Raw genomic sequence first — 15,665 nt, 5'->3', positions numbered from 1 at the left:
TTTATCAATGTCTTTATGAAAATGAAAAATAAGCATTCTTATTTTTTTTATACAGATACAGGTTGGTGTTAGTGAATTTGGTTAAAATTTTATAAAAATCGGAGAAACTTATTATTTTTTACAAAGATTTAAATTTTGGAATGGTGTTAATGGATCGCCACATTTAAAAAATAGAAAGTATAAATTTTATTTTGATATTAGAATCATTATTTTTAATTCTGCAATCTTTAGTAAATCTTTGATTAGATCTTCTGATTTTAAATATCGGTATCAAATCGGCGCCGATATTGGACTTTTATAAAAAATTTAAACAATACCTATTTTATTTTTATACACATTTTTTTTTTAAATTTTCCTTTTAAGTAATAAATCTTCATAATTCTCATAACATATTTTAAAATAGAAGAAATAAAAGTATATTAATAGAATACTATTAAAGAAAATTCCCCAAAATTTTTATATTTTTATTTGTCTATTCCAATTGTTTTATATTAAGAAAGAACTGGTACTAAATAAAAATCATGCGAATTTAAATTTCATCAATTAACAAACATCAATCTTATTTGGCATCTCCTGCAACAAGTGTTAAAGGGGTAGTGCCATCGATAAATCATTATCAGGCGACCCCAGTCTCTTAGTGGGTTGTTTTCATAATCGTGACTGCAACCGCCACACTGTAGGATCATTGCGGATGGAATTCGCCGTACCGCTGGATTAGAGCTGATTTAAGTCCAAAATTAATTTGATAAATAAGGAACAGCATACGCCGCACCGCAGGATCTGTTTTTATTTAAAACTTTAGTTAACCAAAAAATATAAGGAACGACATTCGCCGCACCGCAGGATTAGAGTCTTTTTAAGTCCTAAATTAATTTGATAAAAAAATAAAAGCAACGGCATACGCCGCACCGCAGGATAAGTGTGCATTTAAAACTTTAATTAACTAAAAATATAAGGAAAGACATTCGCCGCACCGTTAGATTAGGGCGGATTTAAATATACCTAATCGAGGGTCGTCACGGTCGATCGTATATGTGGGGTAAGTAAAAACTAGTCGCAAATGATTTATTAATTTAAGTAAAACAAATTTTTCATCGAAGTTTATATAAAAAAATTAAAGGTCTTGATTGCATAATTTTAACCTATATACACCAAATGTGGGTTGACAACAATTATTGTTTTTGCCATAAAAGAAATAACTGTTTTCATAATAACTATTATAAAAGATTTTATACATATTGTTCATCCTTAAATCTGGCTTGGACCAGTTTCAAATGGCCTTTGGTCGAGAGAAAAACAAAAATATCATAACAAGATTTTAATATTTTAATGTCGTGTAAAAAAATGAATGTAAAGAAAAATGATATACAAAAACAAAAGGGATAATTAATGACAAAAACAACGTGGGTGTGACATCGAAAGAAAAACTGTTTATATTCCTTTTTCTTTAAACACAACAAATTTGTTATTTAATTTAAGGAGACTATATAGTGTAATGTTAATTTTTTTGCCATCTACCAGTATTGAAGCCGGGTTCCCCGTTTCAAAAGCACGATTTACGGCTACACTATTACGAGTTTTATAATTTTGTAAAATAATCTTGATTTTAATTCAACTCAAAAAAATTGCGTGTCCCTTTTTGGATATTTATATTGAATTAAATAGTACCTTTAATAATATACTATATTTAGTCAATATAAAGTAAATATCAATTGATGCAATTTTATTTGTACAATCATGGATGCATGGCTCAAGTAAGATTTTTATTTTTAAATTCAAAACAGGATTGAAAATTTCATCAATATAATACATACAAATTTTATGAAAATGAATATATATTGGTTATCCTGTTTAATGTTCCTTTTATGTTTTTGATTGAATTTTATTAATTTACGATATACCTCAATTAATTTTTGTTATAATCCATATTTATTTCAAAGTTATCTAATGTAATGTAATTTAATCTATCTATTGTAAATGTAGATGCTCTATAAATCTTTAAATTAAGTGTATTAAAATAATAGTTGATCAAGTTCAAAAATTTAATTCTGGTAGTGATAATATAAAATATGAGTAACTTTCAAATTTTTTGATAAAATAAATAATTTTTTTTGTTTTATATTGGCCCAACAATTTATATTGAATCCTTCAATTTTATTATATATCATACTTTCTATAAAACTGGAACATTTATAAAGTTATAAAATGTTCATTTTTCATATTTATAAGAGTAATATATATTAGAGGTCTGTAAATGAAGATTTTTTTTTAATTTTTCGCTTGCCAGGCCCGATTTTTATTTATTTTTTTAAATACAAGGCCTAAATCAAATTATATGTTGTTAAACACCAAAAAAAAGATTTATAAGAAATATATATTTATATATATAAATGAAGAATATAATTTTTACATGTATTACAGCTATATATCAGAGACCTGCATGTCCAGCCCGGGTACACCGGTAAAACCTATTTTTTTAAAAATACCCAGGTCGGGGTTAAATTTTTTTTTAAATAGCCGGAGTGGGCATTTTTTCTAAAAATTCCTGTAATTTTTTCTTATATAATCTGGTTGGACCAAAAAAAATACCCAGGCTAAAAAATTTTTTTAAATACCCGGCCCGGTCTAAATATTTACATGTATATTTTTAAAATATCCATTTTTGTAAATACAATACTTATACTAGCTGATAGCCCGTCAAGATTTATTGGGAATCAGAAATATTCGATGATTATTGAATAAAAGTTTTATCTTTATTTGATGATGGATGAATCAGTCCCTATCTTATGAGGTGTGATTCAGAAAGTTAGACAAAACTCTCATCTAGCAAGAATATTATTTTTTAGGTTTTATATATTACAATTACAAATGAATACAAATTGTGCACATAAATTAAAGGTTTTAATAAACATATACTTCATTATCTATTTTTTAAAAATTATGGGAAATTTTAGAATAACCCTCATCAAAAATAAAAATAAATTTCTTAATCACACCTCAAACGATAGGGAAATTTCTGATTAACCCAACATCAAATAAGGATGAAATTTATCATTCAACAATCATCGAATAAGAAGAAAATTCTGATTCGGCGTCATTCTTGACGGACTATCAACTTGTGAATATATAGTGTGTTAAGAATATAAATTTATATTTATTTGTATTAGGACTAAAATAGATAAGTGAAAATTCTGATCATCATTAAAAAATAATAGTATGGAACTATATGTATAATTATTCATTAAAGGGCTATAACTTAATAAAATAAGACATTATTTACTATGTATCTTAATGTAAACCTTTATATAAATGTAAAGATAAGACATATTTTTAGAATTTTAAAGCTTTGAGACTTTTTTTGATTTTCAAGAGCAGATATAAGTGAAATATCTGATTAAAACGCTTTTTAAAATGTTGTAAACACAGATTTTTGTTTTTCTCTTATTTTATCAAAAATAATCAATGTAAATATCGGTATTGGTAAATAAATGTTTGATCTATGAAAAAATTGGTTATTGGTGTAGCCATAGTAAAAATGTCAACATGCTTTGACCTTTGATAATATAAACGCTAGGATGCTCTAATTTGAACTCCTTTAGTTATTTTTACCTTAACTTGTGTACAATTTCACTTAAATCCCAAGAGGTTAGGAGAATCGTGATGAATTTGAGGAATGACCCTGTATATAAAAAATCTATATTTCTTAGAACAAAACAAATTATTTAGCTAATATTATACAATTGTCTAACATTTTAATCTATTTTATATATCATAGTTACCCTTATGTAAATCAATTTTCAATTCAAAAGTTTTAGAATTTTTAGGTCGCTATGATATTAGGGCTTAAAGCGGCGGTATGTATAAATGGAGTTATAAGATTCAAAGGAAATATTTATAGCTGATAATAATAAAATTAAGTTTTTTAAGAATTCAATTTACAATATATATTCAACTCTATTTCCTTCCATCACAAATCCAACCAGATCTACTTAAAGTACCTCGCTCTCTACTGTCGCTCTCGTTCATTTTCTCTCGGATCTCATCTTGATTTCCTAATCTCCAACTTGGCATATCCTATGGAATGCGGGCGAGCCTCCGCCCTCCAATTGATCATGACTCTCGTGACCCGCCTTCCAGCTCACATCTTTACTTCCACCCCCTCAAATTCTAAAGTAAAACTTGAAATTTTTTACGCTATTCAATTTACATATTTTTATTTAGGCTTATTTACAAATCGTTATGATTTTTAAAAATAATATATTTTTCCCTAGAAAACCCGTGCTTCTAATTCCGTTTCTGCACGCTTTTTATTTCTCGCGCTTTCCTCTCGTCTTGCCGCAGAAACAAGTCCGAGATGTGCGGACTTGATACGCCTTTTACTTTTGACCCTTTTGAAAAAACTTGGACGGGCTAAAGAAGAGAATAGTTTTTAAATTATTCTATATATATTAGGCCTTCGGTTCAGGCTTGGTTCAGAACTTAATTTGAATTATAATATGATTCCATTTTTGAAATAAAGTTGATATATTTATAAATATTTCAAGAAACAAGGCGCCAATATTTTTTATTAGTTTGTAAAATATATTTTTTACAATTAAAAATGTACAATTTATTTATAGTAAATTTGGCGTTAAGTCTAGGATTAATAAAAATCTTAAAAAATTAATATATATAATATAAGTTCGGGTCTGGCCGTGCACCAAATGGTTTTTTTCGGGACAAATAAAAAAATCGGGCCTGGTCGGGTTTAAAAAATTAGGCTCGATGCAGATCAAACATTCTCATTCATGTATGATGAATATTATATACCGTGATTATTATATAAAACCGGTTGATGAATCAGCAAGGAACGAATACGGGCCCTTGCCCTTGTGATTAACAATATTAAGGAAAAGGGTGTCTCGTGATTGTTTTATAAAAATGTTAATTGATTATATATTTGGTAAATGATAGTATGTAAATTTTAATTATTAGAGTTAAAGAAATTGAATTGTAAAAAGATTTTAAAAAAGGAAAATCTTATTATACCATTTCCAAACGGAACATTTTTTCAAAGCGCATTTTGAGGCATGTTTTCCAATAAAAAATTTTTTCAAACAAAGGATAATATTTAGTGGAATTATTTTTTTTTATATAATATAATATTTTTAAAACAAATCCAGATCCCTATTTCAGACACCATTTAATCGTTATTAAAATCAAACCAGTTTGTTTTCTATTCTCGATTAAATGGCGTCTAAAATAGGGATCCGGATTGTTTTTTTTTAAATTATAAAAAAATTGATTCTATAAATTATTATCCTTTGTTTGTAAATAAAAAACATACTGGTAAAATTACCCCAAAACCGCCTTGTAAAAACGTTCTGTCTGGAAATGGCCTTAGATGGATATGCAAATTTAAATTATATAAAAACATTGCGATTGTATTAAAGGTTAATTATTATTTTTGGTTTTTGTGATAAAATAAAATTCAATTAATTTTTAGTGTAATTTTAATATTCTCTCCGGTTACCATTTCATATAATACACTACTTAGATTACAATTTACATTTGTTTTTAGGAAACACATTTAATTGCGAGTTCCAGAATAAAAAATTGATTCAAGTGGATTTTATTTTAACAAATTTTTAATTGCTAATTTTGAAAATAATTCTAAAAATTTCTTAAAATAAAATAGATGGTAGTGCGAATGACGTTTGTGATGATTTATTGGGAATCAGTATCGAATGGACTCACGACCGCAAAGAAAATAGGGTAAATTTAAATTTGATTTATCTAAAGGTTATAAATATTTCTCTAATATATTCTAGATCTCTCTCAGAACCCTTGGCACTCGCCTTCTCGGTATTTTCTTCGAGGCCCAAACCCATCCTCCTAACTCAGATCTCTTAAAACAAGCTAATCGTTATCTTTCCTCATCCCTGCTTGATGCGTTACTTTTAGCTATTCGCCTCGAATCTGAAGAGGGACGTGAGAATAGGTGTAACGTAATGCGCTCAATTAACGCCCGTGGATATAATGGATTATTAGACAATAATAATAAAACTGATTTGGGGGAGAGAAATGAGCCAATCGCGATATGTTATAGCGGAGATTTAGGCGAACTTGAAGGGGAAAAAGGAAATGGGTTAGTAGTAAAACCCACTGACGGTCATTCTTGTTTAGATCGCTGGATATATTGCTTGCTAGATACCATGCAAAAAGTGGCCCCATTCTTTCCTGATCCGTTAATGTTGGCATTGGTTTACGGGATCAAAATGAAGGGTAATTTTTTCCTTGAATTTATAATTATATAGCTTACCCGTTGTGATTTTTATAATTGACCATACTTTTCTTCCACTCATTTAAGCTGCTAAATTTTATATAATAAATCTAGGATATATATAAAAATTATTATTACTTAGTTCTCTTAATATAATTATTCAATTGAATGACCTCTATAATTTATGTTATATATTAAATCCGAACTTCTATATTCTAATAATATTAACTAAATACGATGACCTCTTTTATATTAAAATATAACATCTTATTTTCTCACAATTCAAGTTGATCAATTAATCCTTTTTTTGTTTCTGTTCTCTCTTTGGATATCTATGTTCAGGATTTTTAGTTAAATTGTTTCTTATGGACTTAGTTGGGACCGTTTCTTGTGGTTAATTGTTATTTATATCGAAGTCGAACTTAATTGGTTCCTCCCTTTTAGCTTACTAATTTGTTATTTTTCTTTCATGCCAATCTTTTTCAATTGGATTTTTAACCCAGTCTAAGTGCTTTATTCAAATGATCAATGTCTTCCTTTTTCTAAATGATTTGATTTTTACTACTAACCTAATTTTTCGACAATCGTAGGTTTGACTTAGTCTAGTTATATATTTATTCTTCTTACTATAATTAGTTTTGGCAGTATTCTCCCTGTTGCTGAGTTTTCTGAATTTCTATATCTAAACAATACTTCATTTAAACATCTCATATCATTGTTCATTTTTTATCTTTTAGCGAATTATCGATTTTTCATAGTTTGAATACATCTTTCGACTAAGCAATTACTTTTTGAATAATATGGTATTATTTTTATGTGTTGTATATTCGTGTTTTTATATATATATCAAAATCATTTGAAATGAATTACTGCCCATTATCGGTTATTATTTGTCATGGTATTAGATATCTGGCAAACTATTTTCCTAATCTATTCATTATATTTTGACTTCTTTTGGCTTTATTTTATATCTTTATCTAGAATAGGCATCGATTCCTATTAACCAATAAAATCCATCTAGTGATCCAGCACTATATAAATGTCCCGTGGTTGTGACAGTCGATTCCATATATATACTGCTACTCCTGATATATTTCATGTTATTGACATCCTATACTTCACTAATTTTTCTACATCCTTATCGAATGTTTTCCAGCATATATAATGTCTAGCATTTGATTTCATATAGGTAATACCTTGATGACCTATAATATATGTAACACCACGTTTGAAGTCAGTACCGAATAATTAATCAGCCATTCCAATGCCGTCATTATTTTCTATTGCCTCTATTCTTGCTTGAAATGCTTGTAATTCACGTGCTTGATTCTGGACGTGTATACAATTTATTAGTATTTCTACTATTCCTAATATTGGCTCTCTTTTGGTTTCACGTGTTCTTTTCTAGATAAATTTAATTTTTCAAGATTCCTAATGTAATTCACTGTTTTATTTTCACCAGTTATTATATTATCATATTTCTCTATTGGATTTCGCGATAATGCGCCTGTTATAATAATACGTTATATTATTATAGTCATACACAAATAATTTATATGCTCATCATACAATCATTGATTTGTTAATATGCTCAAGTCTCTTTTATTTCCATACGATCTATCCATGTTGTAGATTATCCTCCATATAAGTAATTATGAAATTTTACTATGCCGTTTAATATAGTTTTCGCCTTTTTTATCTTTTGTAGAATAATTCTTATTTAAGCCCTGTAATGTTGTTAAGGCCGAGGCGTTCGCTATTGGTAATTCATCTCCGTTTCGATGTGTCAGTTTCTAATATCAATTCGAGGTTTGGGTTATAAAATTATATTGTATTTTGTTCATTAACTAATGTTTTTGCTTTTTGAAATAGTATTACTCTTTTTCAGTTGAACACCATTTTATATTGTTACTAGTTTTATTACATAATTCAGCTATATGGATGTATTCCAGTCATATATTATGTATCATATATATAATACCTTTTCCTTCATTAAATGTATTTTTTTTAAAAAATTTTATTTTAGGAAAATAAGATATGTTATTTTTTATAGAGGTCATCATTTATTATAATTTGATTTAAATATTAAAGTTGTATTTAATATAATTTCTAGAGATAATTTAAATTGAATAATTATATTATAGTTCTAATTTATTTAAAATTGTTAGAAATATAAAAGAAGTATTTAATGATTTTTATAATATAAAAAGACCAGAGCACCTTGAATGATTTATCCCTTAACCCTTCCCCCCTTCATGTAAATATTACCACTTTGACCACCATAAAAATAGGTGGAGGCAACTTGCTCCAACATTTTCCCTCGTTCTTATATACGCGGTTTGTTATTAATACCAGTATTTTTAATTTTTTTGCCCAAATATTTTTAGATATCTTTCTTACAAGTTAAACTATAATATTGCATTAATTTATTTACATTATCACTTAGAAAAAGTACTAGTATATTACATATAAAGTTACACAAAGGAATTATAGTATAAATTAAAAATATAGCAAAGATAAATGCCAATAGAATATTTCGATTTAAAAAGAATATTCAGTATTGATATATCAGATTGGTCGATACCCATTATTAATTTAGGTTACCCGAAATTTTTTAGAAATAAATGACCTTTTAAAATAATGAAGAGATTGTTGTAGGAATGTAACACTAGAACCCCTAGTTTAAAATAATCAATTTTTTTTATCATATTTTACAAAAATATTTTTTCCTTGTCTTTCATAAATCATAATTATGTTGTTTTTATATGAACTTTCATTCACGAAAATATAATTGCTTAACTCGTAATATCCACCTGAAGGAAAATTTTTAATTGGCTGAAATATATTTGAAATTAAAACATTTATTAACTGAGGTAAGGATAAGAAGCAGGATTAAAGGTTAAAGAAATATAGAGTAGGTCAACTTTCTCTTCTAATTTTAATTCAATTAATAATATAAATTTCCAAAAATACAATTCATTGAAATATATTAATAGTGTATCATCAGAAAACCAAAGTAAACTATAGATAATTGAATTCGCAACAATCATTTTTATGTTAAATTGTCCATTTTTCATAACTTAGCTTTTATTGGAGTAAGTTATTTTAATTTTTAAAACCAGCATTTAAAATTCTCTTAAGATATTTACTCAGTTAAAATTTGTTAGAAAGTGAATGAAAGGATTAAAAATATAGTAACCGAAAGATTAGTTAAAAAATAATAATATTAGACCCTCATTAGTGATGGGAAAATGTATTATAAAATATGTAAAATAAAAATTGGATTGTTTTCTTAACTTAAAGTTGCCTATCCTAACTCGTTAAACAGACATAGTTTTGATAATTAATAGCCTGTTAAAAAATATTCAGGAAATGACAATTTCATATTTTTTCTTGATAGATATGAGAGATTTGCTCTTCTCGATAATGAAGGTTTTTTAAAATGATCTTGAACAGCTATACAATTTTATAAAGCCATTCCTAAACAAATAAAGGCAATAGAAGCAGATAAATATAATCTGACCCTCAAGCATTTATTTATATCAGGGAGATCTCTTATAGAACGAAATTATAGAGATCTAACCATTTAAAAAACCGATTTTTTTTTTAGGAAATTTACATCCCTAGTTGCTTGCGCCATCTTTCTAATTACTAAACTTATTATATAAATTTCTTCACATCTTTTATGCATAACTTAAATGTTATATTTTATCTTGTTCCATTAATTAATTAGAACCACTAACTGACACCCAGTTCATATCCGGTATACTAAAAGAAATTTTAGATGAAACGAACACCGATTTTAGCGGTGTAGTGGCCCGTTGTCACTCCAACCTTGTTCTGCACCCTCACCATTGGATCCGGTCCCAGGTCGATACACTCTTTCGTTCTGCCTTTGAGACAACCACATCACCCTCTAACGTTTTCCATGCTCTTCTTGCCCAAAGTTTTAAAGCCACTAAGCTGGTTGCTAAAAATGGAACCGAGCTTTGTCGGTCCATTCTTACCTCTCAATCTAATCCTTGCAAGATATTCGAACTGACATACCATTTCTTCTTACATTTTAGATCCCCATTCCTGGACGAGGAGTTTTTGGAGACGGTATTATTTGAGGGGAATATTTGATAGAAGGAATTGTAAAGGATAATTTATTTTCAGTTAGATTTTGGATTTAAATGATGTAATTTTTAATGTTCAAAAAATATTAATACTCTATATATTTTATGGTTTTACCCGATGATTCGTATAATATTGGATGAGTGAGTGAATGTTTAATAGAGTGTATACCATTTTTTTCTTAAACAGTGAGGTTCTACTTAAAAACCCGTTTTTATAAAAAAAAGCCAGATCTTTATTTTAAAAAATTCTATAAATATTTACGACTTTTAACGATTCATCTATAAGTTTATAAATTAGAAATATACCAAATCCAAATTTTTTATCGGTATCGGGCCAGATAGTTTTTTATTTACTCCGGTACTCTTTTTTTCTTTTAATTTTTTTTGTAAAATTAAAATATATATATCAAGCTGATAGCTAATCTCTCTTTCTTGGGCAAAATCTTGGCTTTGCTTCACTTCACGTCAGATTCAAACCTTAAAATAACCTTTCACTCCCCCAACGAGTACTATCGTTTCACTCGGTTTCCTCTCTCCTGGCTAGTTTTCAAAATGAATCGCGAATTTTTGTATGAAGCCAAAAATAGCCCCAGGATTTATTTTAAAGTAACTTATATATATTTAATTATTCCCATTAGATTAATCGCTTAAAAAAAATTATCAGATATAAACACCAAAAAGACGATTAGACGTTTTATAAAAAATTCTATCTTTTAAATTGAAAGCGATTTGCCCTTCTCAAACTCGTTTGGAACATTTTATCGCCTTCGGGATACTCAATCGATATCTTAAATATAGAAAGTTTTTCCACGCAAACTTGCCAACTACCTGGCACGGTCTTAACAGATGCTGTCTCGCCAAACCGGTCTACCTTAGAAACTAAGAAGTTTGAGCCTTGGTCTTTCCATACCGCTCGAGTATTCACTTTGATCCTTAATTGGCTTGAAAAAATTGGCACGGCTATCATGAATCGACCTCAAACAACCCTAAGTGACCCGGTTTTAGTAGCCTTGGCTGATCTGGGCCCACGTTTGCACATGGTTATCAAGGTTCTATTAGGACCTGGAAATTACGAAATCCTTTTGTCGGCTATAAGGACTCATAGTAGGGAGGTTAGACGAAAGCGCAAGATAGAAAAGGCTACTTTGGTAATTTGATCTTCTTTTTTTAAATCAACTTTTTATGAGTTTTAATTGGAAATTTTCCCTTAAATAAAACTCTCATACAGCATTGTAACATACTTGTTACATGTAATTGAACGCTAGATATGTTGCACTGAATATATTTTCCTTGGTCTGGGCCTGGTTCATGATGTCTGGCCCACTATAAGCTCAAAACATAATCTGGCATTTGACTTGATTGTTTAAAACGCGAACGGCATTGCCTGACTTTTTTTAGAATATCCTTTTTTGTATATTAAGCCGGGTTTTTTATTTCTTCAATTTCGAAGTTATAATGTATTTCTGGATAGGTTATTGTTATAGATGTTAGATAAAATGACATTTTAATATTAATTAAAATAAAATAATATATTAATTAAAATAAATTTAAAAAATAATTATAAAATTAATTAAAATAAATTATAATATATTGGAATAACCTTTAATAAAATACATCGCGAGTTCTACTTATGATCTTTTATAAAATATATCGAGATTTCTAATTTATAAAATATATCGCGATTTTTACTAACTTATTTCATTTTATTTAAGTTCAAATTTATATTATTTTATAATATTATATAAACTTAAAATTTTAGATATATTGGATCATAATGTAAAAATCATTTTTATATTAAAATCTTTTGTTTAATCTTAGCTTGCCATCATTTGTTTCCATCAGTTATGATTAATTTTGGTAGTAAATTTATCAAAATGGTTGTATTTTTATCATCAAAAAAAATATTTGGGCAGTTAATATAAAATATTCAAGCCATAAAACAATGTTCAATTAATTGAAAATTCTCCTGTCTTTTTTTATTAATATCATATTTATAAATTAAAAGTTCTTCATTTCAAATTTTTCATATAAATATCTTATGTCTTTTTTAAATTCAAATATTTGATGATTGCAAATGCCTATGTAAACTGCTAATGCTGCAGGTATAAATTTATATGTAAAATAAAATCATTTATAAACATTGGTGTTATCTGTATCAAAATACATATTATTCTGAATACTTTAATTATTAATATAATTCATTCTAATAATTATTTCAATTAATATATTCTTTATGCTTAATTTATTTAATGAATTTGACATTATATTGCATTCATATTAATTGAAGAAAACATATTATAGTGAATTCCATGACAAATCAACACAAAACATGGTTATCATCCCGATTCCCTCAAATTTTTAAAATTTTTTACAGGAGTTTGTACTATAACTAAGAAAAAATATTAGCCCCTCAAACAGCATCTGAGATATGGCCCTCCAAATGTCTAAAATGAGGCATTATAAATATTCAAAATATGATAAGATTTGTAACATTACCTTCAGTAGTAATCGACATTTAAATTTTTATTTTAGATAGGATCAGCAGACTTTAATTTGATGCCATAGGTAAGTTAATCTCTTTCAAGTAGTGGTCAGGTAAGCATTATTTTGGAGAATTCTTTTATCTGTAATTGGATTTAATATTGCTTTTAAGAAATTATTAGTATAATCTTTCACATACTTTTAATTTAAATTTTGTTAATCACCATAAAAATTGGAAGAACAAAAATATAAACTCATTGCGCTGCCACCATTATAAAAGTGTGACTTTGATAGTTTGTCCAACTTTTATTGTATTTAATAATTTAAAAAAAATAATACTAATTAATATCAAAGATGAAATTTAAATATGCAATACTAAAAAATCGCATTAATCTTCAATATTATATTTATTAATTTCAATGCATAACAATGTGACATTCATAATTATATTAATCCTATCCCATATTTGGAAACCATTTAACTTTCAAAAAATAATCTAAAAATATACTTGTTTTAATTATTTTCAGGGCTGTGATCCAGAACCCTTTAACCCTCGATATTTTACTAAACCCAAACCCTGAGCCTTTAATTTTATGGTTTTAAAGTTCAATAACAGTTATTTACTGTAAAATATATAGACTATTTTTAATAAAAAAAAATTATTTTCAAATATCAAAACTTTATTAAAAATCAAGAATGAATATTATCATTATTTTATACCTATGTAGAAAAAAAAAGGAGATAATGTAATCAGTTTTGAACCAAAAGCAGTAAGAACTTGGATAGATTAAGATATGGGTAAAATATATCTGTTTAAGATACTTTTATAAAAATATATCTTAATAAGAAACATATACAACATTTATATATTTAACAACTCTTTTATAAAAACGTTTACAAAACATTGTATAATATCTTTAATTAAATGTTAAATGGAAATTATTATAAAATTTTTTTTAGGTTTTCACGGATCCTTTTGCCGCAGCTAAACGAAAACTCAATAAAAATATCAAGAAAGGAAAATCTAAAAAGAAGAAAATGATAATATGATGAATTTAATTTTCGTTAACTCAAAACCGTTAAATTTTGTTCCAATATTTTTTTTATTTTGTTAGTTATACAAATAATTGTTTTAAATTATCAATAAACGAATTATTAAATTTGAATTTATGACTTGATACACGATAAGTGGCTCGTCTAGTATTAGTGACCCTATGTAATGGGTAACAAAATATAAATAAAAAGTGAGAAGGAACTTGAATGGATTTTATTTTTAAGAATATCTTCAGACTGGCATGATTAATGATAAAATATAATAAATAGCTTGAGTGCAGGTGTGAAGCCAAAAATTATTTATAATAAGGGTTATTTTTTTCTTTTATTAAAATTGTTTAATTTTATTTAATTCTTATTATTTGATCGTGATACTTTTTCGATAATTTTTTTCAAAATAAAGTTGCAAAATTTAATAATGATATTGCGGTTTGACTAAACCACAGTAAGCTGCAAATGCTTAGGTAAAAATAGGTAAAATTTTTTGTTATATTCTCTCTTAATTGGAGCGAGGTTCATTTTCTTATTCTATAAAAAACTTATAAAAAAAATTATATTCTTAGATATATTCAATAATAAATGAATAGACAATAATAGTTGTATTTCCTTTAATCTCATAATAAAGAGTTTAAATCCTTTAGTATAATTAAATTAAAAATAATTATAAATACATTTTAAATTTCATTAATATTTAATCCGCAAGTTGGCGTATATTTTTATTCACGTCGATTTATATTCTTCCACGCAAATAAAATCTAAGAAGTTTTTTAATCTCATAAGCTTTTCCAAATATAACATCAACTATTTGTAGTTGTACTTTGGTATAAATGTTAAAATTTTATGAAGCATATATTTTTTAATGGTTACCTGATAAATTTTAAATAACAAATAAAAGTAAAAAATTTTTAACCGGTCCACTCGTAATTTTTGATATTATTTATCTAGCTCGCCCAATAAGATAAACGGGCGTAGGTTAAAGTCAGCTCGTTTCAGCAAAAAAGTTGTACAAAAATATTATGACAATCGTCATTTTTCTATGGTACTTTTTCACTGGAATTTTATTTTAACATCTTTACAACACATATTTTTACCTATTTGTTTTAAAAAATTCATAAAGTTTAAAAAATAAATATTATGACAATTTTCATTTTTCTATGGTACATCTTCACTGAAATTTTATTTTAACATCTTTACAATAAATATTCTTACCTATTTACTTTAAAAAAATTCAAAAATAACGGTTATGACAATTGTGACTTTTCTGTGTTATCTTCACTAAAATTTTAACTTAACATGTTTACAATATATATTTTTACCTATTTGCTTTGAAAAAATTCAAAAATAACGATTATGACAATTGTCACTTTTCTATGGTAAATCTTCACATAAATTTTAACTTTATATGTTTATAATATATATTATTACCTATATCTATATGCTGACTAAATAGATCAACAGTCAACTAAATTAGTTGTTTTAGTCGACTATATTAGTCTTTGTCGAAAGAACTCGACTAATTAACAACACAACTTGTGGTCATACATAAAAGTACACATTTGTTGGAAAGAAAGTACATTATCATTTGGTGAATGACTATTTATTATGATTCTTCATATAATATATTAAAAGGGTAATATTCTTTGATCGTGATAATAACTTTCGTTTATGAAAAAAAAGAGGGGAGTTACTAGTTGATAACATTTGGTAAAAAAAAATTTTTTTTTGTTTATATTAGTAATGTCAATGACTAT

General features: G+C 26.7%; 1 protein-coding gene across 1 annotated transcript in view; it reads left to right on the top strand.

Annotated features, from left to right (window-relative positions):
• The window catches only part of LOC135925163 (small subunit processome component 20 homolog), a 100,417-nt gene extending 86,461 nt beyond the window's left edge, over positions 1–13,956 (top strand). The window contains exons 44-51 of the mRNA XM_065460373.1: positions 3,984–4,172; positions 4,272–4,425; positions 5,678–5,754; positions 5,811–6,264; positions 9,996–10,363; positions 10,792–10,986; positions 11,106–11,528; positions 13,822–13,956. Coding sequence (XP_065316445.1) covers positions 3,984–4,172; positions 4,272–4,425; positions 5,678–5,754; positions 5,811–6,264; positions 9,996–10,363; positions 10,792–10,986; positions 11,106–11,528; positions 13,822–13,911 — 1,950 coding nt within the window. The 3' untranslated portion in view covers positions 13,912–13,956. The remainder of the gene's footprint in view (positions 1–3,983; positions 4,173–4,271; positions 4,426–5,677; positions 5,755–5,810; positions 6,265–9,995; positions 10,364–10,791; positions 10,987–11,105; positions 11,529–13,821) is intronic.
• The last annotated feature ends 1,709 nt before the right edge of the window (positions 13,957–15,665 follow it).

Source organism: Gordionus sp. m RMFG-2023, chromosome 1, assembly GCF_954871325.1.
Source record: "Gordionus sp. m RMFG-2023 chromosome 1, tfGorSpeb1-WG-v2, whole genome shotgun sequence".
Taxonomy (NCBI): domain Eukaryota; kingdom Metazoa; phylum Nematomorpha; class Gordioida; order Chordodea; family Parachordodidae; genus Gordionus; species Gordionus sp. m RMFG-2023.
The sequence above is the reverse complement of the archived record's forward strand: the minus strand, read 5'-3'. Positions and strand labels throughout refer to the sequence as shown.